Raw genomic sequence first — 27,306 nt, forward strand, 5'->3', positions numbered from 1 at the left:
CAGCAAAAGAAGTTAACTCCACTCATTTTATAGCATTACCGTAACATCAGACGGAAACATTCAGCATGTTTGTGCATCACTTTGTACATTTTTTTCCTGTAATTCAGCCTGACATATGTTTTTGTATCTGGACATTGTATTTAAAGATCTTTTTAACTGCTAGGAAGATAAATTTGATATGCTGTAATAAAACTGTATGCTGTTTTTCCATTACTGTAAATACAGATACCTCTCATTCATGTCGAATGTTTTTTCCCCCAGTAGTTTTTTTCCTACTAATAAAATAAAAAATAGAGCCAAATTAACCACTAAATAATATTGTCAGTTAAAAAAAATCAGTGAATTGTAAAAGCTTTATGATTTTCTTTCAACCTCCAATTGATTTTATTTTTTGTTTCTTTTACCACAACCCACTTGATTAAATCATTAAAACTCAAATTAAATAATTTTACTCTCCTGTTTAATGTTCACTAGCTGGTTCTATTTTCAACTATTTTTCCCCCTTTTTTTGTCCGAGTTTAATCAATTATTTATCTATTTCCTTTCCCCCCCAAAAAAACAGCATCTTGATGCTCATATGAGAATGAGCTTGGTGTTTCCAGAGCAGTGATTAGTCCAGTGATTGCATACCTGTAACAGCAGAGCAAATGCTTCATATTTTGTTTTACACTGCATAGTAATTATTTAATAATCAGCATCATTTTTATTGATGTATTCAGTTATATTTTTAATAGTGTGATAATTTTCCTCTACGCCACCTATAAGCCACTTATAAATAAAATATCTCCACCTTTCCTTTCTTAAAAAAAAAGTGTTAATTGAGCTAAGTTAATAATAGCTAATTGAGCTATGGATTCAAGATTCAAAATTCAAGATTCAATACTTTATAGCCATGTTGACATGTTGATAGGAATTTGTTTCAGTGGAGCTTCACGCACTGACAAAGAAGCACTCACTCAATATGTTACATAATAAAATAAATACATAAAAATAAGATAAAATCCAGACCATAAAAGGGAATAAATACTAAAATAATAAAATAATACTAAGGCAACTGCAGAGGGATTAGCAGCATCAAATACAGTATGAAGTGCACAATAAAAATGAGTAAAAAAAAAAATATATATATATATAACCTTAAGAAACAGAAATTTAATGTGAACTTGGTTGAACAGTTTTTATTCTTTTCTAGTAACAATCACACAGTTGTTCAAAGGTATGAGCCAGATTAAGATTAGTTTCCTTTTATGTGTGGTCACCAAAGAAAATTAATATCAAACAAAGCATTGAATCTTGAACTATTCTGTGATTTTTCTTGTGTTTCCAGAAAAGCCTTTTATTGATATCAAAGAGCCATGGACAAAGGTTTGGGAAGTAAATGTGGGAGATCAAGCAACTATCCCTGTCAAGTACTCAGCCTACCCGGATCCCAGCTTGAAATGGTGTGTTCACAGTGGCAGAATAAGAAGTACCAGCAGCAGTTTCTCATACAGTCACTGAGCTAAATGTGTACTGTATAGCTTTGGTAGCATGTTAACTTTACATTGTGACCTTCTTACGTTCACGTCAAACCAAATACTTTATAATAATGTTAAAACATTCCTCTCCTCTGTCTGCCCAGGTTCAAAAATGGCCAACCACTGAATGAATACAGAATAAAACAGAGAAGCGATGCCCTCATCATCCGGGTAGTCACTGAAGCGGATGCAGGGAATTACACGATGGTCCTGACCAATAAGATTACTAAAGAGGAGCAGAAACACTCTCTCCAGCTGCTGGTCAACGGCATGTCTTCTCTTTTTATGACCTTTTTTAAATTTCTTCTTAAAGGATAACTTTGGTATTGTTCAACCTCAATCCCATTTCCCCAGGGATAGACATTTTTGGCGATAGCAATTTTAGGGTTGTTTCTGGCTAATGAAAAATAATCTTACTCCTCAACAAAGAAGTCTCTATAGGGATCCTTTCTATAAGTTGTCAGACACTTATAATAACACCCTGAGCCTGTCAGTGATAAAAACAAGCACTTTAAGTAGATGTCAAGTGACGTGCACAAATGCCTCGAGTGGTTACATTGCAGCCTGTTTCGTGGCTGCCAGCTGCAGCGCTCTCACACAATACTGGAACTTATTTCAAAAACTGTTCACATCAGTAACTTAGACACAAAAATATGAGACATAGGGTCAAGGTTGAAAAATATCAAAGTTGCCCTTTAAGCTGCCTGAAACTGTTGGTCAGGAGACACTGATGATAACTCTTGGTGTCTTCCTCTACAGTGCCTCCTCATATCATTGAGAAGGAGGTGGCGGTGGACACTGATGTGTACCCGTACGGCAGCAGCCCCACCTTGAGGTGCACCGCCCGTGGATTCCCCACACCTGCACACGTCCAGTGGCAGTGGATGTCTAAAGAGGATTGTCCAGAGGCCTTCCTGTAAGTGTGTATGTGTGTGTGTGATTGAGAGACACGGAGAGAAAAGGAGAGAGAGAAGAGGGGGGGATTTCCTTTTGTGTGTGCATGTAGTGTTCACATGCCTCTCAGTCAGTCATTGTCAACAGGTTGTTGATTTAGACCGCTTGCGTGATGTTGACGAAAACAAGAGAAGAGACAATGAGAGCACGCTCTGACCTGATGCAGATCAGCGGATGTGATTCATGCTCTTCACAATGTCTGTTTTGTAGAAACACATCAAACATTCAGACTCAGAATGTGTTCACTCTGTGATTTTTTTGCTACAAGCTGTATACCTCTCTTCACCAGCCATCTAAGGTGGCAGCTCTGTCTAATGTTTTGGCTGTTACACAGCAGCCTGCTCAGGTATGCCGTGGTCTGACCAGTGTTGATATAGAAAAGAGGAGGCGCCTGTGAGTGGAGGCTTTGTCCAGAGAAGACCATCAGCAGGTTCCTTATCTCCTGCCTCCACATCAGAGCACTTCCTCAGTACTGCACTATGTTTCCTGTTGTTCCCGTCGAGCTCTCTGCCAAAAAAGAGCTTCTTCCTGCTGAAACTGCGTCTCCTCTTGCATACTTTCTTTCCCTGGTTATCATGTACCCAATGTCACAACTGAAGAACACACCGATTTCCTGTGTTTCTTTATTTGGATTGACATTATGTCCGCACCTCACCTAAAAATATATTACATAACAAAAACAGAGAAGGAAGAAGACATTTTTTTGCAAATGGAAACAGAAAGAAACATAAAAAAATCAAGGACATGACCCTAATATAGAGTATTAATGTGTTTTGTGTGAAAGAGAAGAAATGCAGAAATGAAACACTTCAGCTACATTTACAGGAACATTTATTTAAAGTGTCATAGCCAGATGTGTTAGTGTCACCTGGTTTCTGTTTGTTTTCGTCCAACAGGTCAGGCCCAATAAAGTCTGAAGTACAGCTGGCCAAGTGTACAGGTTGGAGAGATATCGGCAATACCACTGGTCATCACCCTGTAGGACGAATCATGTCTGATGCTGAGCATGCCCATAAGGTAAATAATCCCATTTGATAACACCTCATTCTCCCTGCTGTCCATCACTATGGGAATTCTATCAGTTAAAGGTCCAGTGTGTAGGAAGATTTAGTGCCGTCAAGCGGTGAGGATTGCAGATTGCAACCAGCTGAAACTTCTCCAGGTTAGAAATCCTTGAGTGTTCATTATTCAGGAGGTTTTTACCAGGCGCTGAATCATCCACAGAGGTCTCTATCTCTCCAAAACAAACGACCAGGTGATTTAATCTTCTTAAAACACAGAATAAAGCAGTTTCACGTTACCACGTTTCTTCGATGCTGTTTGGTATGTTAGAGACGGGTCACTAGCCTGGCACCTGATCCAAATGTTCAGGAGGTTTTTACTGGAGCTAAATTATCTACAGAGGTCTCTTACTCTCCAAAACAAACGGAACCTGGTGATGCAAACCAGTAAAAACACTAAATAAAGCAGTTTCATGTTAAAAAAAAATCAGTGTTTTTCCGACACTCTCCTCACAGAGGGGCTGCTGACTACTGACACAAAACATGAAAGGCTCCATCTAGAGCCAGCATTAGTTTGTCCGTGCTGGGCTGCTATAGAAACACAGCGGTGCAACATGGTGGCCTCCGTAAGCGAGGACCTGCTCACTAGTATGTAGATATAAACATGACGATTCTTAATTCTTAATAGGTGATTGTACAGTAAAGACCTTTAACTATGTGAATGTAGCATTTTGACTTTGTGCAATTATTAACAAAGTAAATGAATTTTCCTAGAAAATTGCGAGCTCTTTGAAGATTCAGAAAGCTGAGGCCCATGCCCTTTACAGATGCATGGCTGCCAACAAAGTCGGAGAGGATTCACGCATCATCTTTTTCCACGTCACGCGTGAGCACCTTTTCCTTTTCACTGTCTCGTGGGCTCTTTCTGTCATTTTCATTATTTATCACACTGTTCTCATTCTCCCTGGCGTGTCCATCTGCAGGTGGCCTTGAGGTGAGCGTGTCTCCATCCAGTGAGCCCGTAGAGGAGGACCATGTGGTTCTGCGCTGTAAGGCGGACAAGCTGATTTACAGCAACCTCGCCTGGTTCCGTGTGAACAACATCACAGAGACAGAGCAGATAGCGCCGATACAGCCCTGTCGCCAGTGGTGGAATGTAACGAAGTACACAGACTCAAGCTCTGTACTGAAACACAATTTTGAGGTACTTTTACCTTACTTAAGTATTTCCATTTTATGCTACTTTATACTTCTACTCTGCTCAGAGGGAATAACAGTACTTTATTTCAACAAATAAATCACGAGGTATTATTATAGATTAAACCACCCAGCAGTAGATAATGTAATTAAAATCAGCTTCACTTTTACCAGCTGTACCAGTAAAGTAATGAACATGTCAATGCATCAATAATTATTCCACAATCCATGATTACAATATGTATTATTCTGCATCCGTACTTTTACTTTTTGTTTACTTTCATGCCAGTACTTTTGTACTTGTATATTTCTTATTTTTAAGATTTTGAATACAGGACTTTTACATGTAACAGTGTTAGTTTGAGAGTTTTTTTTCCATGGTGGTACAGCTTCTTTTACTCAACTAAAATATCTGAATACTTCTTCCACCACTGCCTGTCGCTCCCTTGCACTGCAGCAGAACCCTCAGTCGCATGTAGTGCTGTCCAGCCTGCAGGGCACCAACGTGACCCTGGAGCTGTCTCTGCATAATGCGTCCCGTCAGGATGAGGGTCTGTATGCCTGTCAGGTGGAAAACATCAAGACTCGGGAGAAAACCTGCCTGCTACGCCGTCTTTCTCTCAAAGGTAAAAAAAAAAAATTCAATTGCCTTTATATGGTTGAAAATACTGTGCCATTCAGGACCTACAAGTCGATCATTCCCTATGGAAAACCGTAACTTTAAGTGGCATAAATCTCACAAGTTTGTGCATTGCAAAAAAGGTTTAAAAGGTAATTTATTGTCAGAATTTTAATCTTGCAACTAGTGCTTAATGCCTGTAGAGTAAGAATATTTTACTAGTTTCAGTGCACTCACACTATTTTCAGTATCTGTTAAGACAGAATATGTGGGGGGCATCTGACTGAGGAACATTCTTTAAGCATGATCATTTCATCTTGCCTCACAACTTTAACTATTCCATTCAGATGTTTTAAAAGAGAATATGTTGAACAAAGTAAACAAAACTGACATTTATACTTTTTTACTGTTTCTGAAATGCATGTACTTTGATTCTGATTTTAGGTCTCGAGGCTGCAAGAATCCTTAATAATTTAACCGATCAAAAAGTTAACGTGAGTGCAACAATCAGTCTCCTGTGTGATGCCGCCGGGACGCCAAACCCAACGGTGGTGTGGACCAAAAACAACCACACTGTGGTGGAGGGCTCAGGTGAGACAGTGCATGGCTTTTCAGCGAACACTGACTCTCTTCATGAGGTGCCACAGCGGTTTAAAAGAAACAGTATGAATTGCTTTCAGGTGTGATTCTGAGTCAGCACAACCACATTCTGACAATCCAGCGGGTGAAGAAGGAGGACAGCGGTCTGTACATCTGCACTGCATGCAACAGCCGTGGCTGTGACACCTCACAGGCCTATTTGACAACTGAAGGTCAGTCCCTCCCTGAATCATACCTGAATATGACACAATGTGCACAATGATGAAGTATTTCCTGTTTGCTGAGAGCAGAGATGACTCTGGGTACACACATATAAAAAGGCCTCACACCCATTTCGACATAGGAGTGTACATGTCTCCTTGTAGTCGTTCTGTCTTGTAGTTTTTTTTTGTGTGTGTGTCACTTTGTCGTCATTTTGCATCTCTTTGTTGCTGTTTAGCGTCTCTTTGTAGTTATTCTGAATATCTTTTTGGTCATTTTGTGTTTCTTTGTGGTTGTTTGCTTGTCTTCGTGCTTCTTTTGTGTCTCTTTGTAATTGTCCTGTGTCTTTTTGCATCTCTTTGTAGCTGTTTAGTGTGTCTTTGTCGTCATTCTTTGTATCCTTGTAGTTGTTTTGCATGTCTTTGTTGTCTTTTTATGTCTCTTTGTGGTTGTGTTTTTTCGTCTTTGTACTTCGTTTGTATCTCTTATAGTTGTCTCGTGTCTTTTTGCATCTCTTTGGTGTCATTTTGCTTCTCTTTGTACTTCTTTTGGCTCTCTGCAGTTCTGTGTTTTTTTGCATCTATAGTTGTTGAGTATGTCTTTGTTGTTGTTTTGTGTCTCTTTGTAGTCATTCTGTGTATCTTTGTAGTTGTTTTGCATGTTTTTGTAGTCTTTTTACATCTCTTAGTGGTTGTTTGCTTCTTTGTACTTCTTTTGTGTCTCTTTTTAAGTGTCCTGTGTCTTTTTGCATCTCTTTGTAGCTATTTAGTGTGTCTTTGTAGTCCTTCTTTGTATCCTTGTAGTTGTTTTGCATGTCTTTGTTGTCATTGTATGTCTCTTTGTAGTTGTTTTTTTCCTCTTTGTACTTCATTTGTGTCTCTTAAAGTTGTCCTGTGTCATTTTGTTTTTCTTTGTACTTCTTTTGGCTCTCTGCAGTTCTGTGTTTTTTGTGTCTGTAGTTGTTGAGTGTGTCTTTGTTGTTGTTTTGTGTCTCTTTGTAGTTATTCTGTGTATCTTTGTAGTCGTTTTGCATGTTTTTGTAGTCTTTTACATCTCTTTGTGGTTGTTATGCTTGTCTTTGTACTTCTTTTGTATCTCTTTGTTGTAGTTCTGTCTTTTTACATCTCTTTGCAGTTGTTTAGTGTCTCTTTGTAGTTGTTTAGTGTTTTTTCATTGTCATTCTGTGTATCCTTGTAGTCATTTTGCATCTCTTTGTAGTCTTTTGTGTCACTTTGCAGTTGCTTTTTCCTCCTGTTTGTACTTCTTTTGGATCTTTTTGTATTTGTTTAGTGTCTCTTTGTTGTCATCCTGTGTCTCTTTGCTGTCGTGTTGTCTCTCTTTGTACTTCTTTTGTCTAACTTTGCAATTGTCGTTTGTTTTTTGTCTCTTTAGTTGCTCTGTCTTGTAGGTTTGTGTGTGTGTCTTTGTTGTCATTTTGTGTCTCTTTGTAGTCTCTTTGTGTCTCTCTGTGCTTTTTTTGCATCTCTTTGTAGATGTTCTGTTTCTTCTCATAGTCAGTTCGTTTTGTAGCTGTTTGTGTCTATTTTATGTAGTCCTGTGCCTCTCTGTACTTGTTTTGCATGTCTTTAAGTTGTTTTGTGTCCTCTATAGTCATTTTGTGTCTCTATAAGCATCTGTTTGTAGCCATTTACTAATTTTACAGTACATTTACTGTCTAACAAGAAATGCACAGGGGCCCCTGGGCCTGTGCCCGGTTGACCTGTTCAGTAATCCCGCCATGGCTGCTATTGAAGAATATATTGCTCACAGTTCATGCAGACTTTAGCCTTAACCTCTTGACAATATCCTCAGTACTCACAAAGATTGTGTATTTATATCTGGCCTCAAGGCTTCATCAGCTCACATCACACATACGACATTTTTTGATATCAAAGATGTAGAGTAAGAATAACTCTGCTTCCGCATGACAGGAAGTTGCCCCAGTTAGCGCACATCCTCCTGGGAGTTTCTAAATCCAAAACAATGAGGAGACTACAGGACAAAGGGAGAGGCCAGCCCCTCCACAGCTCCAGCCTCTGCTCTCCTGTCCACCCTTTTCTGTCGTGTACACAGAGACACAGTGACAAACAAACAAATGCGCTGACTAGAACCAGGGGCCTACGTGACCTGGACCCCGCCAGCAGAATGTAGACCCAGTTACAGTAGCTCCCAGCTCAGGGGCTTAGAGGAAGAAACCGCTAACAAGAAAATCTCTGCATGTGAGGGAGTTTAACAGAGCAACAGAGAGGGAGAGTAGTTTTAAGAGAGACTTTCCAAGGTTTTTTTAGGGTGGGGAGGGTGGCTGAGTCTTATTTATGCCTGACATTTATGAGATCAGTCATGTGACTATCCTTCAAATCAGTTAAATGATGCCTGAGTCACATGTTTATTTGACGTTTCCTCAAAATTAAAGCTATCTTTGTAATGTAACTATTAATAATTTAGACTACCTTCCGTTCAGCAAAAAGAAAAAATGTCAAACCCTCTACTTTTCTGATCCCCTCTTTCCCCCTAATAATTTCTGTTCAGTCCCTCGGCTGAATTACAGCAGAGCGAGATGGTTCATTACAGCATGTAGTTACACACTGTGACTCTGATAGGCCCTTTCCAAGTTGTCTTTGGCAGTCATTGTTCGTGCTGACTGCTGACCATTTGTTATGACTAGATAAAATATCAGTTTGCTTACAGTCCAGATTCCAACAGTCTCCTTCCTCCAACACAAACACAGACACACACATACACATGTGTACATGCCAAAGACAATGACAAACCTGTCTGAGCCTTATGCAACGCTGCCAAGGCACGCCACTGAAATTATAATCAACATTCCACTGCGACTGTCCCACGAGTCCCCCCGAAGAGCCCCGGCCCCAAATGTGTCAAATTAATTGTGGGATTTATTCTTTGACATGTTTTATTATAAGATTGTTTGTGAACACTCCTGACACTCATATTATTGTGTTTATTTTAGGTGCAGAGGAAAAGACAAATGTGGAACTGATTGTCCCCATTGGGTCAGTGGTGATCGCCATGTTTTTCTGGTTACTGATCGTCTTTGTCATCCGTGGCAGAAAGCGAGTAAGAACTTCCTCATCCTCATCCTCATCCTCATCCTCCCTTTGCCATACTTTTCCTTCCTTGGATTTTCCCTCCAGTTACGCACAGAGGAGCCAATACTGAATTGAAAATTTAAAAAAACTGCTAAAACACACACACACATGCACACACGCTGCGGGGGTGTATGACTGATTAGAAGTGACTGGTCTGGCTCTCAGTGGCCGCTCTCCTTTGTATCTGGGAACAACAGGGCCACTCTCTGCTTTCATAAGTCACGTAGACCAGCCGCACTGATTGGGCCCCTTTTTACCATCACTGGAAAAGTTTTACAGTTTTATCGTAGTCAACAGGAAGAATGAGACATTAATCAACGGAGGCTCATTATTCACACATGATCGCTCTCTCTCTCTCTCTCTGTCGCACTGTTCCAGCCAAGCGGTGGGGATCTGAAGACGGGCTACCTGTCCATGATCCTGGACTCAGAGGACATGCCCATGGACGAGCAGTGTGAAAGGCTCACGTATGATGCCAACAAATGGGAGTTTCCTAGGGACAGGCTGAAGCTAGGTGAGAATACTGCAGGCAGCAAGGCGGCTCAGTGAGCAGACAATTCTTCAAGTTGTGGCAAACATCTGCACTGCTGTAGTGTCCTTGAGCAAAAAACGGAGTCCCTACAAGTCCCGACTCAGACAGCTTCCCTAGAAAAGCTGATGAAATTGCAAAACAGTTACTTTTTTTTCATTTCTAATGAGATTTTTTTCCACAGTTCATGCTAATGGCAGTGTCGGTATGTCAGTCCACTACTTTAGTCTAAAATATCCCAACAACCTTCAACAACACACTTAACTAAGATGGTAAACATGGTAAACATTACCTGCAAATCATGCCTCATAGACCCATTAGCTTGGACTTAAGCTACGTTCATGTGCTTCTTGGATGGTCCCATTTCTTTGGGAAGTTGTTCTCATGACTTTGGTGTGTTTAAGTCAAGAAGATGCTACAAAGATGATTAGGGATGCACCGAATATTCGGTAACCGAATATATTCAGCCGAATATTGCAAAAAAACACACATTCGGTATTCGGTGGAATAAGTTAAAAGCAAGGCCGAATAATAGTGGCGTGTTTTGATAACGCAATCAAACAGCGTGCGACGGGCTGAGTAAAATGTCGGCAGTGTGGCACTCGCATTTGCGACTAAAAATAGTTTTGAGTGAGCAAAATAGGCTTAAATCATTCAGCACGCTGTGTGAGCAGCCTACAGATTTCAACCAGCAGCAGAAACGAAAGGTGAATCCCACCGGTTATGGGTTGAACGGGGGTCACAGACACAGACAGTAACGTTAATGTATTCCTGTCAAATACGGCGGCCATCAGCTTACCGGCGACGGGAAGTCGGCTCCAATAATATCCTCTTCTTGGCATGTGGACTACCCAGAAGTACCTGAACAGCTGAGCCAGCCGAACACAGACCGTACATGATGTGTCAGAGGAGAAACAAGCTGTTCACGGCCCACAAACCTCACCGCACTTTAGGGACTGTTTGCGGGCTGGTTGATTTTTATTTTATTTATTTATTTTATTTTGATCCCCGCTATGTTAATCACTTATTGATGCTGTTTTTGAAGTATGAATAAGTCAATAAGTAATTTATTCCATTGAAATATCATTGATGTATTATAGAAAAGTCATTTATTTTTTTATAAATGACAAAAGGCACATCTGCCTCATTTTCGCTGTGGTATCGTGATACTACTCAGAACCATGATATTTTCACTGGTATCGTACAGTCGGATCCAATTTTGGTACCGTGACAACACTAATCTGGAGGGGGTTCATCTGCAAAAACTAATGAAAAACTAAACAACAATATTCGGTATTCGGTACTTGGTATTTGGCCAAGCGTTTAATATTATTCGGCTTCGGCTTTGGCCACAAATTTTCATTTCGGTGCATCGCTAAAGACGATGATGTGTTGTATGTTACTGCTCAGAGTATTTTTAACAACATGTTGATAACAGCTTAAAGCTTTATACTATTGATTTTGTCCCAGACTTGTTGCTGCATTAATACATTCCCTAAAACCACAAAGATACTGCTTTATCTGACTTGTTGTCAGGGTCAATAACTTTAACCTTTTATAACTTTTCTAACAAAAAAGTAGTTGTTCTGACCTAAGGGAGTGTTCACATGTGGACAACTTATTTTTATGATTATTCCAACACCACATAAATGCAGGGTGAATCTTGTTAAATCAAGACAAAAGATGAGAAAAAAGTCACACATATTAAGTAATAGGATTAGTCCAGTGATTTCCAACTACGTGATCATGTAATCCATGGGCTGCTTCTGCAGTTAAGTACCGGGGGACGTGTAGAAAGATTGTGGAGGAGCTCAGCTAATTTAAAAGAAATATAGAAATTACAACTTACGAGGCTTTATATTAGATACGACCCACTAACAAGAGACAGTTGTAACACCACCAAATGCTTGGAAGTGTGCAAAAAAAAAAAAAAGTAGGAAAAGTGATTGTGTGAATATTAACTTGACCAAACAGTCAATTAATAAGAGGCAAAGCTACAATTCCAGGATCACTATGTTCCGTATGAAAACGAGTCTACGACCATGTCAGCAGCTATGAAGCTGAACTCAGGAACAGCAGTGCTTTGAGCTAAATGCTAATGTCAGCATGCTAACATGCTCACTGTGATGATGCTAACATGCTGATGTTTATCAGGTGGTTACCATGCTTAACATCTTAATTTAGCTTGTTAGCAGGCATTTGCAAAAAAGTAGTCAACACAAAGTACAGCTGAGTGTCACTACGTTAGATAAAGAGTAGTCTCGCTCACCAGACCTTTCTCAAGAAAAGAAAGGTCTGGCTGGGCCGACTCTCACTTTAAGATTGGAGAAAAAAACGCCCCGGCTGTAGAGTTGCCACCCGTCCCGTTTTTCCCAGAATTGTTCTCTTTTTTCATCAGCTGTCCTGGGAAAAAAAAAAATCTCTCCCGGGACACAATTTGTCCCGTTTTTTGGGGAAAATGCAGCAGCAGCAGGCCAAGGCATCCATCCAGAACGACGCATAGTGCGTCCAAATTCACACTTGTTCTTCTCTATGGTTTTTCTCCGCGACCGTGCGTCATAGCAAGAAGCCACGAATATCACGTGAAACAGCAGAATTGTAGCTTTCCGAATGTTTTTACAGCGAAAAAAATGATAAAGTTACACTAAAATGATGTATAACAGAGCTTTCATACAGCTCTGCACACACATTACTCTTGGATGGATTACTCGCGAATGCAGCATCGCACAGAAATGCCACGCATATCACATGAAAGTGCACGAGCAGAGCTTTCCAGTGATACCACACATCATTGTGCTGTCATCCCATCACGCTATAAATCCAGATTAATTGTCTACCATTTCTTTACAATCCATTATACAGATCTTGTTATCAGTCACTTCATATAGTGAGGAATATCGTATCTTACCACGTCTTAGGCTTGCCTGTGTTTCTCCCTGTCTATCCACATTTGTAGTCCGGCTTTCAAGATGCAAATATCTCCATATTGTCCAGTTGACACTCCATCAAACTTTGTATGACAAGACAAGTGCACTTCACCTTTGCGCACCCAGACAACTGTAGCCTAACTATGCATGCTGACAGGGCCGTAGTCACCATATACATTGAGGGGGATACGTGCCCCCCTAATGCCCAGTTTTTTTTTTAATGCAATCAAAGTGGCAAATATTATCTTGGAGGACATCACTGCACTTGGTTGACTATTTTTCTATGATCTTAGATGTAAATATTGCATGTTTCTTTCAGATAAAACACATTTTGACTTGTGAATGAGTCGATGGAATTTCTTGTAATAATGATAAAATGCTGGCAATCATGTCCGCCTGGCACAAACCACCTGTTTTGGACAGCTGTGAAGTGACAGAATGTCCCACCATCATGGTTCTTATATTGCCAGATTCCAGAGAGTCTCCCCTCTTCATATATGGCAGAATATGTCTTTTTCCAACTTGCTATGGTGAGATACATGTCAAAATGTAAGAATTTAGTAACACAGATTTGTTTTTTTCATTGATATAAAAATTAATATAAAATACAGGCACATAGAAGGACATGAAATGATGGCAAATCTGGTCTCCTATGTCCGAATTTCATGCTCATCTTGGTAATAATGGCCGAGCCCTCCGCCTCAAACATTTGGTCGAGTGTCCCTTTTTTTCACAAATCCAAGGTGGCAACCCTACCCGGCTGCTTGTATTTCTTTCAACCAATCACAGTCGTTCTGGGCGGTGCCACAGCAACGGTGCGCTTGCATAAATATTGCCGGGGGGAAACAGGTTTTGGTGTAACACGGCCACAAAAATATCGCCTACAGGACGCGAACCATGGCAGAAAAATGGCTACATCCCCACAAGATCAAACACCGCAAAAGTTAGTAAAGGACGTGTTGAAAACTGCTACACAACCGGAGGTGGTAGGGCGGGACTTCAGTGGGTGGCTCGTTCCACCCAGTGAGAGGCTGATCTATGCAGTGAACTTCCACCCACTCAGACTAGATAAAGAGTCATAGGAACACCAAAAATATTACAGTCCATCCTGATGTGACATGAATGTGTGCAATATTTAATGGCAATCTAGTTGCTGAGGCATCTCAGCCTGGACCAAAGTGGTGGACTGATGGACAGACAGACAGACCAACATTACCATCACTAGAGCTGTGTTGTTGGATGGCTAAAAATGATCCACTTTTATATAGTCAATATGTTTGCCCAACTTACACCTTTTCATTAATTCAACTGAACACATCTGACAGGTGGTGCCAGTGAAGATGTACTACATCTGAGAAAACAATACAGGCATTGATGGTTTTATATGCAAGTGTGCCTTCATCACAAATGTTTGACATTAAAGGTGACCCACTGGGACGAGGAGCGTTTGGTCAGGTGGTCGAAGCAGCCGCCTTTGGCATTGAGAAAGCTACCACGTGCACTACTGTTGCAGTCAAGATGCTTAAGGGTAAGTATTTTGTCCTCCCTTTCTCTCCAACTAAACACACATGCACACAGACAGTATGCACAGTAAAACTCATCTGTCTGTGTCACAGAGGGAGCAACATCCAGCGAGTACCGTGCCTTGATGTCCGAGCTGAAAATTCTCATTCATATTGGACATCATCTCAATGTCGTCAACCTGCTGGGAGCGTGTACGAAGCCTGGAGGTGGGTCATTTTACAAAGCACATGAAAAGTACATGAAGATGGGCCTGTTTGTTTCCTTGTGTCCTTGTGTCCTGACCATGCAGTATTTCTGGGTAATTTACTTCTTTATGAGGGCCAGTGATGGAACTTAACGGGCGTTTCCGGACCTAATTATAGTGATCTGCATTTATTTGGAGTGGCTGGTGTTTATTTTCCTCTCTCTTTAATATGCTTCACACTTGTCATTAAATCAGCCTCTAGGTGTCCTCTGTGCTCCTGTGATGTGAAGTTATGAGTTGTCCGACTTTGATCCCTTACCTCTTTGCTCTCCCCTCTCTCCGCAGGGCCACTGATGGTGATTGTGGAGTACTGTAAACATGGAAACCTTTCTAGCTACCTGAAGAGCAAACGTGGAGAGTACAGCCCCTACAAGGTAAATGATGTGGAACCCTCATGCAGCCACTAAACTGCAGCCAACCCTCTGATGTGGTTGCACTCAGCCCACACAGCTGTACAGTCACATCATTGACCACAGACCATTTCATGGCTGTAACGGCCCACAGATTGGATCTAACACAGACAATATTGTGATCCGTACAAACAAACCCTGCAAGCTGATAGAAATATTATTTTGATTCAAACTCTTTTCTCTGTGTTTCCGGTGTTCAACAGAGGAAGCGGGTGGATAGCCAGAGGTGGGCGTCTGCAGAGGAGGACGTGACTGAAGGGGATCTGGGCCTGGGGAAGGTCGCCCAGTTGGACATCTGCACAGGAACGGCTGTCTGCTCCAGAGCTGGAGACGTGGCTTCAGGTGGCGACATGGACACTCAGGAAGGTATGAACATATATTTGCAAACTATACACTCTTTGACACATATGTCATATATTACATTTGTGTAGGGGTTGTAATGTTGTTCAGGGGCTCATATACACGTTTGTAACATGCACCATGTGACCACAGAGAGCTCAGACGATGACCACCTGACCATGGAGGACCTGATATGCTACAGCTTCCAGGTGGCCAAAGGCATGGAGTTTCTGTCCTCTCGCAAGGTGAAACTACAGTTACCCAAAACTTGTGTACGAACATTGACATCCAGAATTGGAGATAAAAATATCTCTTTGTCTATGAGCATGAATCCCTCTGTTTCTCTTTGCCCTACAGTGCATCCACAGAGATCTGGCAGCCAGAAACATCCTGCTTTCAGAGAACAATGTGGTGAAGATCTGCGACTTTGGCCTCGCTAGAGATGTCTACAAAGACCCTGACTATGTCCGCAAGGGAGATGTGAGTCCCCCAAACTGACACATACATGATTAGTTACACAATTAAGATCTGTGAAGCAATTAAACGTACATCTTCTTCTTACTACAGGCACGTCTCCCTCTGAAGTGGATGGCTCCTGAGACCATCTTTGATCGAGTGTACACCACACAAAGTGATGTTTGGTCCTTTGGGGTTCTTCTCTGGGAGATCTTTTCTCTGGGTAAGCCTCGTAATCACCAGTGCACATCACACTAGGCACATAATGATCACTGTAATATCACTGCAATATCAACTGTCATTTCTCCCACAGGGGCTTCTCCCTATCCGGGTGTTTGCATCGACGAGTCATTCTGCAGGAGGCTTAAGGAAGGCACCAGGATGAGACCTCCAGAATACGCCACCAGTGAGATGTGAGTGGACATGATGCAGTTAGTCACGTGGTGGAAGTGTAACTCCCTCAGATGTCTTACTGTGTTCCAATTTACTTGTGCTCACAGATACCAGACCATGTTGGATTGCTGGCTGGATCGTCCCACAGACAGGCCGACATTTGCAGAGCTGGTGGAACATCTGGGCAACCTGCTACAGGCCAGCGCTCAACAGGTCTGTTTGGATCAATACAAATGTCTACTGAGTCCATGAAATGTTTAAAGGAACAGTTCACCCCAAAATCAAAAATACACATTTTTCCACTTACCTGTAGTGTTATTTATCAATCAAGTTTGTTTTGGCCGGGTTGCTGAGTGTTGGAGATATCGGCAGTAGAGATGTCTGTCTTCTCTTTGATATTATCAAGCTAGATTGCACTGCGCCGAAGGAAACGTGTGTATTGCTAGTTCTCTTAGCACCATGACCTCTCAGCTCAGCTGTGGAGGACACCCTTAATATTTTCATCTCATGCTGTCACGAGCATGAGCCCCTTGTCCATGAGTGTGTCCATGAGGCCCTCAGGATGTGCATTAGGCTTTGAAGCCAATTGTTGTAGTGGCCACACAGTGGAGTTACAACTTCCAGGTCCATCATGGGATGCCATGGGGCCCAAAAAGAGTTTTTCCCATAGACTTACATTTTGAAAGGGACATCTGCAAATCATTGGATAAATTTTTTTGAGCATCACAACCCTGCAAAAATTTTACAATCAGAATTTGATCCATTTGGTCTGATAGCATTTGGAAACAGAGTCCTGCACAGGTCCATTTTTGAAAACATGCTCCAACCCATACCCGTAAAGCTCAGTACCAGAGCCGACCTGTTACATGTCATTATGTCTAAGTCAAAGCCACACCCGCCTGAACCTGTTGATAAAAGTCCCACGACCCGACCCACACTCGTGATTAAATACACACAGGCTACATTTGTTCAGATTTAAGGCTCATTTATGCTCCCTTTACGTACAAAAATGTATACGTCCGTTTCAAATGATGTTACCGTCACTGCCCACATACTTCCATGCGCCCTTTATGTTGGCATGGATGTTAACCAATATATCCACCAGGAGGCAGCCCAGCATCAAAAGTTTATGACAACAACAAACTCAAAAACAAACATGGCGACTGTGGAGGAGATATTGATAATGTACCTCTTGCATAAAAGACAAAAACAGAGGCAGCGTTGTAGGAGGCGGTGGTCGGTGAGACCGTTAAATACATCATGACTGGAGGACGTAGAATTCTTTTCTCTAGTACTGCCGATGAGAGAAATTGAATTGTTATTTCTTCTTCGTGTCTCACTAGAGCTACGTATCGGGTAGTGACAGCAACACTGCCCCCACGGTTTCCGGTGGTACTGCTCCGTTTGGCCCGTATCCGTAAGCGTGCAGAAATACAGACGAAATGAACGCGGAGCACGGACAGAAGGCTCCGTTCATATCCGGATCCGTATTTAACGTTGAGCATAAATGAGCCTTAAGCTGGGTTCTCCGTTCTTGAATTACATATCCAGCAGAGGCTGGCTGCGCTCGATGCCGGGATGGCTAAAACATTCTGCACAGTCACTGGCAGGTTAGGAAACATTTCAGCATGTTCCTTCCACCTCAAAAGGATCCTCCTTGGGTGCCTTGAACTCGATGTAGGCTGCCACCTTATCCTCAGGCTCCAAAGATTCATTGCTGGCGTCCTCCACGTCAGTGACGAATGTGATGACGGGGTCAAAGGTTCAACTTGTGTCACTGACTTTAAAAATTAAAGGAATTATGGCCTGATAATTGTGAATTAGATGTCGAAATATTACACACATACTTTTGTTTTATTCTGAAAAATAAAAAATATAGTTTTGTTCTCACTCATTGCCCGCCCATGTGTAGGTAATTTTTAACTGTGTCCGTACCCGTGAATTTATATATATGTATACACATATTTTGTACAGATTACACAGCTTTTTGCAGGTTATCTGTCCCGCCTCCAACACTGTAAGCACTTCTCTTTATACATCCATGAGTAGATGCACACTTCCTTCCACACTGTGATACGATTTGCGGGTTTAGTTTGATAGAAAAAAAGTAGTTCCTACATGAAACTGCTCACAGCAAGGTCTTCGGATTATCTTGAGTAACCGGGTCATGATTTCTGTAAGGAGACATTGCTGTTGAGTTTTTCAATGTGTTTTTGGTGCTTTGAGCACCACAAGCCGAGTGCCATCTCGCTCCATTATATTGGAGAGAAGGCAGACATCTCTATGGCTGATATCTCCAACACTCTGCAACTCACACAAAAAAAGTCTAGATTGATAAATAGCACTACAGGTAAGAGTGAAAATATTTTTTGATTTTGGTGTGAACTGTTTCTTTAATCTCTTTAGAATATTGTCAGTTGCCAGGAACAACAAAGAAAACACAGGATGTAGATGTACGAGTTTCTGCACTGACAGCAGCCTCGATCGTCCATAACGCAAGTTTGACTAAAGGCACACAATTTTCCTTGGCGATACCTCTCAGCTGCTGTCAGTGTTCCCTGCATACTGTATACCCCCAAAAGCATTGCAACAACTTCACAGTTATTCATTGAGCAGTGCCAAGTCATTCTGGGAGGTTTAGGAAGTCATTAAGTGAAGCTGACGCAGAAAAAAAAACAGGCGGATGCAAAGTAGTTGCAACAGGAAATGTTGATTACAGCATCAGGAATAATAATTATTACTGGGATACATTTAATATCACTAACTGATCGCTTTCATGTGAATTCATATTTGTGTGGATAATTGATCCAGTGTGTATTTGAGGTGATGTCATCAGAGTACTCTTGATCTCCAGGATGGGAAGGACTACATCCCTCTGACAGCAGGCAGCGAGGCACAAGGATCTCCAGTGACCCCTGACCCCAGGAGCCCCTACAGCCTGCCCCAAAGTGGGGAAATCCTGGAGGCTCAGCTGCACTATGACAAGCCGCCGTCCCTCGGGTCAGCATGATCATCTCACTTTGCACTGTCACTTCTGAAGGTTCAAATCCTCAGTGGGGAATCTTGTTCAATAACTTATCTCTCCTGTACAGACTGCCTCAGCAGAGTGAGAGGTGCAGTCGGCCCCTCAGTGTGAAGACGTTTGAGGACATCCCTGTGGCGCGCAGCAGTGTCATGGTGAGTGTGCATGATCAGCACACATGATTTACATATGAGAAAATATTAGAAATGCAATAAATGTCAAGCAGTTTGATGTACCTAATGAACCGGAAGCTTAGTGAACACGACAGTGATTTCTTAATCTGTAAACTAATACACATTCCTTTCATACATTTATTCATACATCCATATATTTTTTCTTTTTGCAGTTTGATGGTTCACAAAGGTTGAGCTGCACCTTCAAACTGTCCTTTGTTAGCCGTCTCTGGTGTGGTAGTCGGGGGAAAAGTGTAGTGCAGCAAGGGAGGACACAGAACAAAAGAGATTCAGACTAAATTCTGGATTTTTAAATGCTTCTATTTACATATTAGTTGTGTACAGACAGTACAAAGATGTGCAGAAATGCATTTAGTTTTATATATATAACGTTTCAATTCACGTTTAACATGAGGCATGCATGATGAGCCACCCTGAATGTGGGTTACTCTGCAGGTGCACCTGGTCAGTCATCAGGGCTTGATTGAACACACATGACGCCAGCTGCCTGCAGGTCAAGTTATTACAAACACACCAGAACAATACATTTAAAAACAGAAAATATACACTTGTACTGGAGTCACTACTTTTATTATTCTTTAAAGATTTTTAAAGAGAATATTTTAATGTGGCTTTGAAATTGAAATAAGAACTGAAGATGATTTTGATGACTTGATATGAGATGATGGTGTGAAATAAGTCAGTCTTTGCAGTCTTTTGGTTGATTTGTCAAGTAGTGGATGATCATCAGACAATAGCCATGTTTCCATCAGCCTGTTTAGATGCGCATCTAGAAGTATCGCATCGGAAAATTATGATGGAAACGCCAAAATTAGAATTAAAATCCCCTGATTTGCACAAACTAAAATACGCTCGCTTTAGCCGGGTTTTGGTTGATTCAAAAAAATGTTGATTCGCAAAACGAGGGATGGAAACAGTTATGTTCGAATTAAGTCTGACGTAGCGCACCTCTCTCCATGGTGATATCCACACTCTGGGTCGGGAAGGCGGTAATGCATTTACAAGCTGGTTGCCAACTGCTAGAAAATGTAGAAGAAGAAGAATGCGAGACTTGTTTTGTTTCCGGTTCTGCGGAAAACTCACGCAAGTTTGTAGTTTTCACCAAAGTCCGTACATTTAATGGAAACACACAGGATTCGTATTTCTTTTAATGCACATTTCCCAATTTCCATCCAATCACTTTTGGATGGAAACATAGCTACTGACTCTGTTTACATGCACAAAATATTCAGTTTTTCGCCCTTATTCCACAAAGTCAGTATTCCTACTAAGCTAATTACGTGGCTAATGAAAATAGACATTCCACTAAATATTCCTGTTTACGTGCAGCCGTGCAGACTCTGATTAACGTACCTTAGTATGTCGTTTATCACTTCAAAATATGGAAAAATGGAATGTCTGGAGCTGCTTGTGCCATTTTGCTTCTTTGTGTTAAAATGGGATTTTGTCAGAATTTTCTACCAATGGCAGACTTGGAAACACAGCCTCCCTCTTTCAATTCTTCAACCACCTTCTTGAAAAAGTCAAAGTTGCAATATTTCCCCATAGATCCAAATACCTGTTGATATCAAAGTCTTTCATTATGTTTTAAACAAGGTGTGTTTCTCCTTCCAGCCACAAATTTGGGCTTTTCTTTTGGGTGTGCACCTCTAGCCTTAGCCTCACATGCTGTTGGTTTGTTTACAGCATATCCATAACAATGCACAGAGCCGACTGTGTTGCAAACTGCGGTGAAGACCCCAGTTAAGTTGCAAATTAGGAATGTGCTGTATACATGTCCATAGAATGCTCCTAAAACCTGAATAATATCGACATCGACATCGTCTTAATCGGAAAATGCTAAATTTGGACAAAGGCCTAGTTTGGAAATGGAATATTCTAATAATATTATATAATGTTATTAAATTGTTGTTGTTTTTTTCAGTACTTTTAAAACACTTAATTGACTGACAGAAAATTGTCTAAGCAAAAAAAAAAATTGATAATCGATCAATAGTCTCAGTCACTTTAAGCAAAAATGCTGAACTATTGTGAGAATTTGCTGCTTGTCTTTTTATGTGATGCAAACTGAATATATTTGGGATCTTTGAGGGGCATTTTTTACAATTTTCTGACAAGCTATAGACAAAATGATTTATCGATTAATATAATCAGCAGATTAATTAATGATGAGAATAATCACTGCAGCTCCACTTTAGAAACCAATGGGTAAACTGGAAAATATGAATGAGGTTGTAACATTTCCTTATTCTTTGCTGTTATTTTCCATCTCCCCAGTTTATTTTAGCTGAATGTCACAGTTCTCTGAGTTGATTGGAGGGTGATTCAGGTCACCTGTTGCACAAGGTGTGAGGACTGACTCCTGAGTAAGAATTGAGAGCAGCTTGGTGCATTTGTCCTCTGGGCCAATCAGGGTGTGATGACGCCTTTTCTTAGGGCTTAAAAGAGTTGGGGAAACGCTCACTCAGGGCACTCTGATCCTGTTCTTGATCCACTGCAGACCTCATGTTAGCAGATATTATCAGCCAGAAACTCTGGCGTCTTTGGGACTTCTTTGCTGTATTTTGCTGTTTTGTTTGAGGGTGAATTTGTGCCCTCTGAAACTAAAGTGGAGGGAACATTAAAGAGCCCCCCTCCACTAGGTCACCTTCATCAGGGCAGATCTTTGTGTTTTCATGCAAGAGTTCAGGTTCCTTAAACATAAGCCAACAGCTGCAGGCTTTAGTTTGTGGTTTTGGTCATTGATTTATTTTCATTAAAATCCAATATAACTCCTACCCCATATAAAAAAACAGTTGTTTATTATCAAGGGGGAGTGACTTTCATTAAAGGCTCTTGAAATGTGTATCTCACTCATTCTCAAGAACTGGGACAAAAACATATTTGAAAAAGATCAAAGTCTTGACCATTAAACCTTAAAATGGGCCAAACTCCCAGTGATTACATTTTTTTCTTATACAGCATTTTTTGCAGCTAAATACATGAATTTTGTCAACTCTATCAGGCACGCAACAAGTCTTGGTATTATGTTAAAAACATCAAGGAAATGTTTAATGATTTTTGTTTTATTAAATACAAGATTATTTTACTAGCTTTTTCATCAGAAAGTTTGAAATGTTTTTATTTAACAAATAAATACTATTAATTCTGCCCACTAACAATTTCTGTTGATGTAATTTGTCTTTGTGAAAAACAACATATGCCATTTATAACATAAATAAACATAAATATGTATATAAACAAAACCCTAGAAGCATGCATGAAGCGTTTCAAACACAAATCTTCTTTTTGATTGTTTCCATTTTTTTACAGAAATCAGCTGTTACATAAAAGACATAAAACAAATCTGAAAGATGTGAAACTTTGTAACCAAACTGACCGACCGTCAAACAAAATGACAGTAACTGTGAAAGACTGATTTTCCTCTGTCAGAATTCACCATGAATTACAGCAGGCATGAGACAATAAATTTGAATTTGATACTGGAATACAAAAAGGTGACAGCATGTATGGGCCAGTCGGTTACTCAAGAGAACTGAGTTATGTCGCCTCTATCAGCGTGGATGGCATCTCCATTAGATATGTGATGGAGCTGATGTCTTACAGAGTTGACAAAAAGTCAGATATTTATTTCACAGCAGTCGTAGTGAGGAGCCATTTTATTTTGTAGTATCAATGAGTTATTTAGATGCTAATCAAGATACTAATTTTTAAACCATGATTCTCATTTAGTTTTGATTCAAAAGTGCTTACAGAGATGACATGTTATGGTTGAGACATGCATGATAGCAATATTAATCAGTTTTTAAAAAAGAACAGAGAGCTGAGCAGTACATGAACAGATTTCTCGCTTTTTGGAGACAAGAAAGTGAGACGTGGCTCCTTAGGATTACACTAACCCCTTTTGTCTGCCTGATTTTATTGATGTTTTTGTAGAAGTCTGACAAAGTTCCCCAGAATCTGGGACACATCTTTGAAGGGCCAATATTTATACCATTGCCATTATCAGTACGCACTGTTTTAGAGTTTGAAGGCCTTTAACAGTTTTTAACTTTCAGAGATTGTGAGTTCTTGTCTGGGACGAGGCTGCTTTGTGGCACAGGGCAAGTTTAGATGCAAAACAGCACTGGTATATTTTTTTATCTGTACTGGGCAAACTTACGGCCGTCTTCTGCTGCCTTCTGTGTGTCAGCTCAGCTCAGGTAGTTTCCAGCTACGCCCCTACAAGTGGTTGCTTTTTAATGAACCCCGGGTTTTAACAGATCTTAAATTAGAAACACTTATATCCACTGATGAATTTAGGGGCATCATAAAGAATGTGGTGACAGAGACATGCTTGTTTTTCTTAAGAGGCCACTATGTTCAAAAAGTTGTCGTTGTTTTGGCTGCTGCCTTGGCCAGGTTGTAAAATAGATTTTCAATCTCAACGGGACTTCCTGGTTAAAGGTATATTGTCTCTTCTACAGGAGGGTCACACAGACAGTGATATGTGCTTCTCACAAGAGGAGGTGAAGGGTTTAAATCAGCAGCTGCCAGCTACACCCAACTTCAGGTGAGGGCTATGCATCCACATATCTATTACTCATATAATATCTGTGAGCCATACATGAAATTTTAAATATACGTCCTCTTCCTGTTTTCTCTCCTCAGCCAGCTGCTGCGCTGTAAGAGTAAAGAGTCCCTGGCCTCTGAGTCATCCAATCAGACGAGCGGATACCAGTCAGGGTACCACTCTGACGACACAGACGCTCCGATCTATGCAAACGAGGAGGTGATCATGAAGCACAACCTGCTGAAGAAGCCTCCGCTGCCCAAGACGCCGGACAAATTCAACGTGGAGATCCGCTACAGCACGCCACCCGTCTGACCCCACAACTTAACCCTGAGTCATTTCACTGTACAGTTTGTATTACACGTTAGGAACAATGAAAACACACTGAGATATTTTTTTTAAAGACATAATTTAATAAGTCAGCTGGGAAAAATGAAGGTTGTATGATAAGTTTGTAAGCGTAACTCTCTTTGGACAGCCGGAGGAATGCTTTCATGTTTACACAGCGACTAAAAGGTCTGGGCAGCCGAGACATGAGGACACGCCTACTTCCTGAGGCGCAATCCACCCACTTCCTGTATTGCAGGAAATGACATCTGGAATTTTTAGATAATGGAATCAGCAAATGTTCTTTTTTTTTATTGTGTTGTCAAACTAAGTGCCTGTTAAGGAGTCAGTTCTCTCAGATGATCAACCAGAACAGTGTTTCTGTAGAGTCACATTTGTACAGTTCTTTAATGCATATAACTTACAGTATTTTATTAAAGTGTATTACTTAACCTGCAATAAATGTAACTAGTTTTATAAAATAAAATACTCGCAGATTAAGACTGTCTTGTTCACTCTCATTGGACACTAAGTCTCTCGTATTCGTCACTATTTGCTGTCAAACATGATAATCCATGAGTGTGTTTGTCTGTGTCTTTGTATCATACACCTCATTTCCTTTCTCTGTCTAACGCAAAGAAAACAGTACTTTCCCAGCCTTGGTCATTGTGTGTGCGTCCTATAGGAACAATGCCCTTCCAGCCTTGGGTATTTTCTTAGCTGCATTCAGCTCACAATGCCCATAATAGTCGTGCCAAGGCCAATGTGTGCCAGCTGACGACAGACAAAGTAAAGGGCACAATCAAAAAGCAGGTTTGAGAGTTGCAAAGGAATTAAATCATCCACACTGGACTCCGGATGCACGATGCTCACACCACCATCTCACGGATGTAGTGTAACCACAGTCTTGTTTGCGCATGTTTCATGGGAAACTGTAAATGTTTATATAGTGTTGAGAGTGTAACGCTGGTGTCTTTTGTGTGAGGATCATGTCACGGCTGTGTTCCAGGGTGTATTGCTGTAACACAGGACTGCAGCTACTGATGCTCGGCCTTACATTTAAAGGTGCTGGTCAGTCTGCATGAGAACTCAACATATTTTGTCTGCAATCAAGGGCAAGAAACCCAGCTAATTATAGCACGCTGGTGGAAGTGACTCACAGCCTGTGAGGAGTTGTTTCCACACTGACACACGTAACACTGGGGGGTAAATATGGAAAATCCTTCCCATTACAGACGAAGGAGACCAGAGGGACAGAGTAATGTGTCTGTAGGTGTGTTCAAGACAAGGACAGAGTATTTTTTAACTTAGTTTCTTTTGCATTGAATAAATGGCACATATAAAGAACTGCGGTTAAGAAAAACACTTAATTACAGACAATGGTAACGAAATAATCTGAGGCTTTAATATCACTGGATGAATATTGCTAAAACATAAAGACCACCCTCACTGCTCAGAAGGTGTTGGCATCATTAAGGAATAACTGAGCAACGCTGCCCTCTGCTGTATTAAAGGGGCAATTACATGTAATGCATGTATCATATGTGAAGCTGCCAAGTCAATGTAAAAAAAGAATTCATGAACATGAATGCCTCATGACAGACTTTGGCTGATATTCCAGAGGACAGACATCTGGAGCAAAGGAACGACACGTCTTCTGTGGCAGGAACTGTAATTTCCTCAGGAATAGACAGATGAGCTGAAGGCAGAGCTCTGCACTGCCAGGAAATACCATGGCATTCACACACAGCCCCAGTGTCAAAGCACATACCCAGCCAAGCAGGGCTGCCAGCTCACCAAATGGAGACAGACAATACAGATAAATAAGGCATACAGAGAGACAGACGGTATCTGATAGCCAGTGCATGATTGTTCACAGCTGTTGTGGTGTTGCTGTTGAAGTTAATGGGCTGGTGTAGTGTGGACAATCTGAAATGGAAAACTTGAGGAGCATCATTGCCTAACTCAAACAGTCATTGATTCTTTATACCAGTGGATAATGTGCTGAGATTAGATCAGTTTATTTATTATAAGAAAAATAAATGAAGTATATCCACAAAGCACTGCATGCTGTGACTGAACACTCAGAATAAAAGTTAGTAAGCAAAGAAGTTTAAAGCTCTAGTGTTTAGGATTCAGGGCACATTTTGATATATTCAGGGCACATTTTGATATATTCAGGGCACATTTTGATATATTATTCATAACAGTGTTTTCATTAGTTCACTAAAAATAAGGATCATTGTATTTTGTTACCTTAGAAAGAGCCGTCAGGTCCTCTCCAGGCCCCAGGAATGCTGCTCAGCTCTGCATCCATTTTTTTTCCTCCCAGTGGCCACTCAATGGTTTTGCAGTGACAAAGAAACCCCTGCCACCCAAAAAGCATTTTCCCCACAGACCACCACTGCATATATGCATATATGCGCATATATATATATATTTATTATAGTGCTGAGCATGTGCGCAAAAACACAAATGGCCATCTCTAGAGCCTGGTTTGTCTGTTGTAGGCTACTGTAGAACATGGCGGACCTCTGTGGGAGAGGACCATAGATTTTAATAATAACTACTGAACACCAAGATGGCACCTATTCATTCCAATGGAGTTGCTCACCTGGCGCAGTATGCGGCCCACTGAATGTGCTGTGTTGTTTCTCCTGCTGGCCCCGGCTGTGAGTTCCTGCTGAGCTCAAAGACTTTAATGTGACGTGTACTGAACTGAGAATTGCACTTCTTTCTCACTGCTAGATGCCACTAAATCCTCCACACCTGGGGCCGTATAAACAAACATCCTGAGAATATGCAAAGGTTGAGCAGTAAGTCCCTGCCTAGGGTTACAGAGGGAAATTCTCTGCATTCTGAGCAGGGAAGGGGCAGAAACTTTTACCTTAGTGAGGAGGTGTGGTTGACCCTGATGATAGGTGTGACACACTCTTAACAAATGTAATGGGTTGTCCTTTTGTGAGCATGTGGACACCCAGTGGACAGCATCACTACAACAAGCTGTAACTGTTGGTGTGATCACTTTGCTGATGGACAGTTGAGACAGACCAGAGTCATCTCCATTGCACTGTTGCATTTTTCCAGTTGCACAATATCCTGGTGTTGTCATCACTTTATTTCTGGTGTTACATCATTACTGTGTTGAGTAAGAGATGTGAGCACATTGACCATAAACATCTCTGCATCA

The 27,306-nt window shown here is 41.1% G+C and overlaps 1 protein-coding gene across 3 annotated transcripts in view; it reads left to right on the forward strand.

Moving 5' to 3' along the window:
• The window catches only part of kdr (kinase insert domain receptor (a type III receptor tyrosine kinase)), a 29,699-nt gene extending 5,086 nt beyond the window's left edge, over positions 1 to 24,613 (forward strand). For 2 of the 3 annotated variants that reach the window (XM_078168519.1, XM_078168520.1), the window contains exons 8-31: positions 1,328 to 1,442; positions 1,622 to 1,785; positions 2,277 to 2,433; positions 3,368 to 3,488; positions 4,247 to 4,358; positions 4,456 to 4,676; positions 5,127 to 5,295; positions 5,733 to 5,879; positions 5,969 to 6,100; positions 9,061 to 9,167; positions 9,578 to 9,713; positions 14,079 to 14,183; positions 14,272 to 14,385; positions 14,709 to 14,797; positions 15,037 to 15,199; positions 15,326 to 15,417; positions 15,530 to 15,652; positions 15,740 to 15,851; positions 15,942 to 16,041; positions 16,129 to 16,234; positions 18,876 to 19,021; positions 19,114 to 19,198; positions 23,704 to 23,789; positions 23,888 to 24,613. In XM_078168519.1, the coding sequence (XP_078024645.1) occupies positions 1,328 to 1,442; positions 1,622 to 1,785; positions 2,277 to 2,433; positions 3,368 to 3,488; positions 4,247 to 4,358; positions 4,456 to 4,676; positions 5,127 to 5,295; positions 5,733 to 5,879; positions 5,969 to 6,100; positions 9,061 to 9,167; positions 9,578 to 9,713; positions 14,079 to 14,183; positions 14,272 to 14,385; positions 14,709 to 14,797; positions 15,037 to 15,199; positions 15,326 to 15,417; positions 15,530 to 15,652; positions 15,740 to 15,851; positions 15,942 to 16,041; positions 16,129 to 16,234; positions 18,876 to 19,021; positions 19,114 to 19,198; positions 23,704 to 23,789; positions 23,888 to 24,104 (3,119 nt within the window). In that variant the 3' untranslated portion in view covers positions 24,105 to 24,613. The remainder of the gene's footprint in view (positions 1 to 1,327; positions 1,443 to 1,621; positions 1,786 to 2,276; positions 2,434 to 3,367; positions 3,489 to 4,246; positions 4,359 to 4,455; positions 4,677 to 5,126; positions 5,296 to 5,732; positions 5,880 to 5,968; positions 6,101 to 9,060; positions 9,168 to 9,577; positions 9,714 to 14,078; positions 14,184 to 14,271; positions 14,386 to 14,708; positions 14,798 to 15,036; positions 15,200 to 15,325; positions 15,418 to 15,529; positions 15,653 to 15,739; positions 15,852 to 15,941; positions 16,042 to 16,128; positions 16,235 to 18,875; positions 19,022 to 19,113; positions 19,199 to 23,703; positions 23,790 to 23,887) is intronic. The other variant, XM_078168521.1, reaches the window with a different exon arrangement.
• Positions 24,614 to 27,306: the final 2,693 nt, after the last annotated feature.

The sequence above is a fragment of the Epinephelus lanceolatus genome, chromosome 6, assembly GCF_041903045.1.
Source record: "Epinephelus lanceolatus isolate andai-2023 chromosome 6, ASM4190304v1, whole genome shotgun sequence".
In the NCBI taxonomy this organism is placed as follows: Eukaryota; Metazoa; Chordata; class Actinopteri; order Perciformes; family Serranidae; genus Epinephelus; species Epinephelus lanceolatus.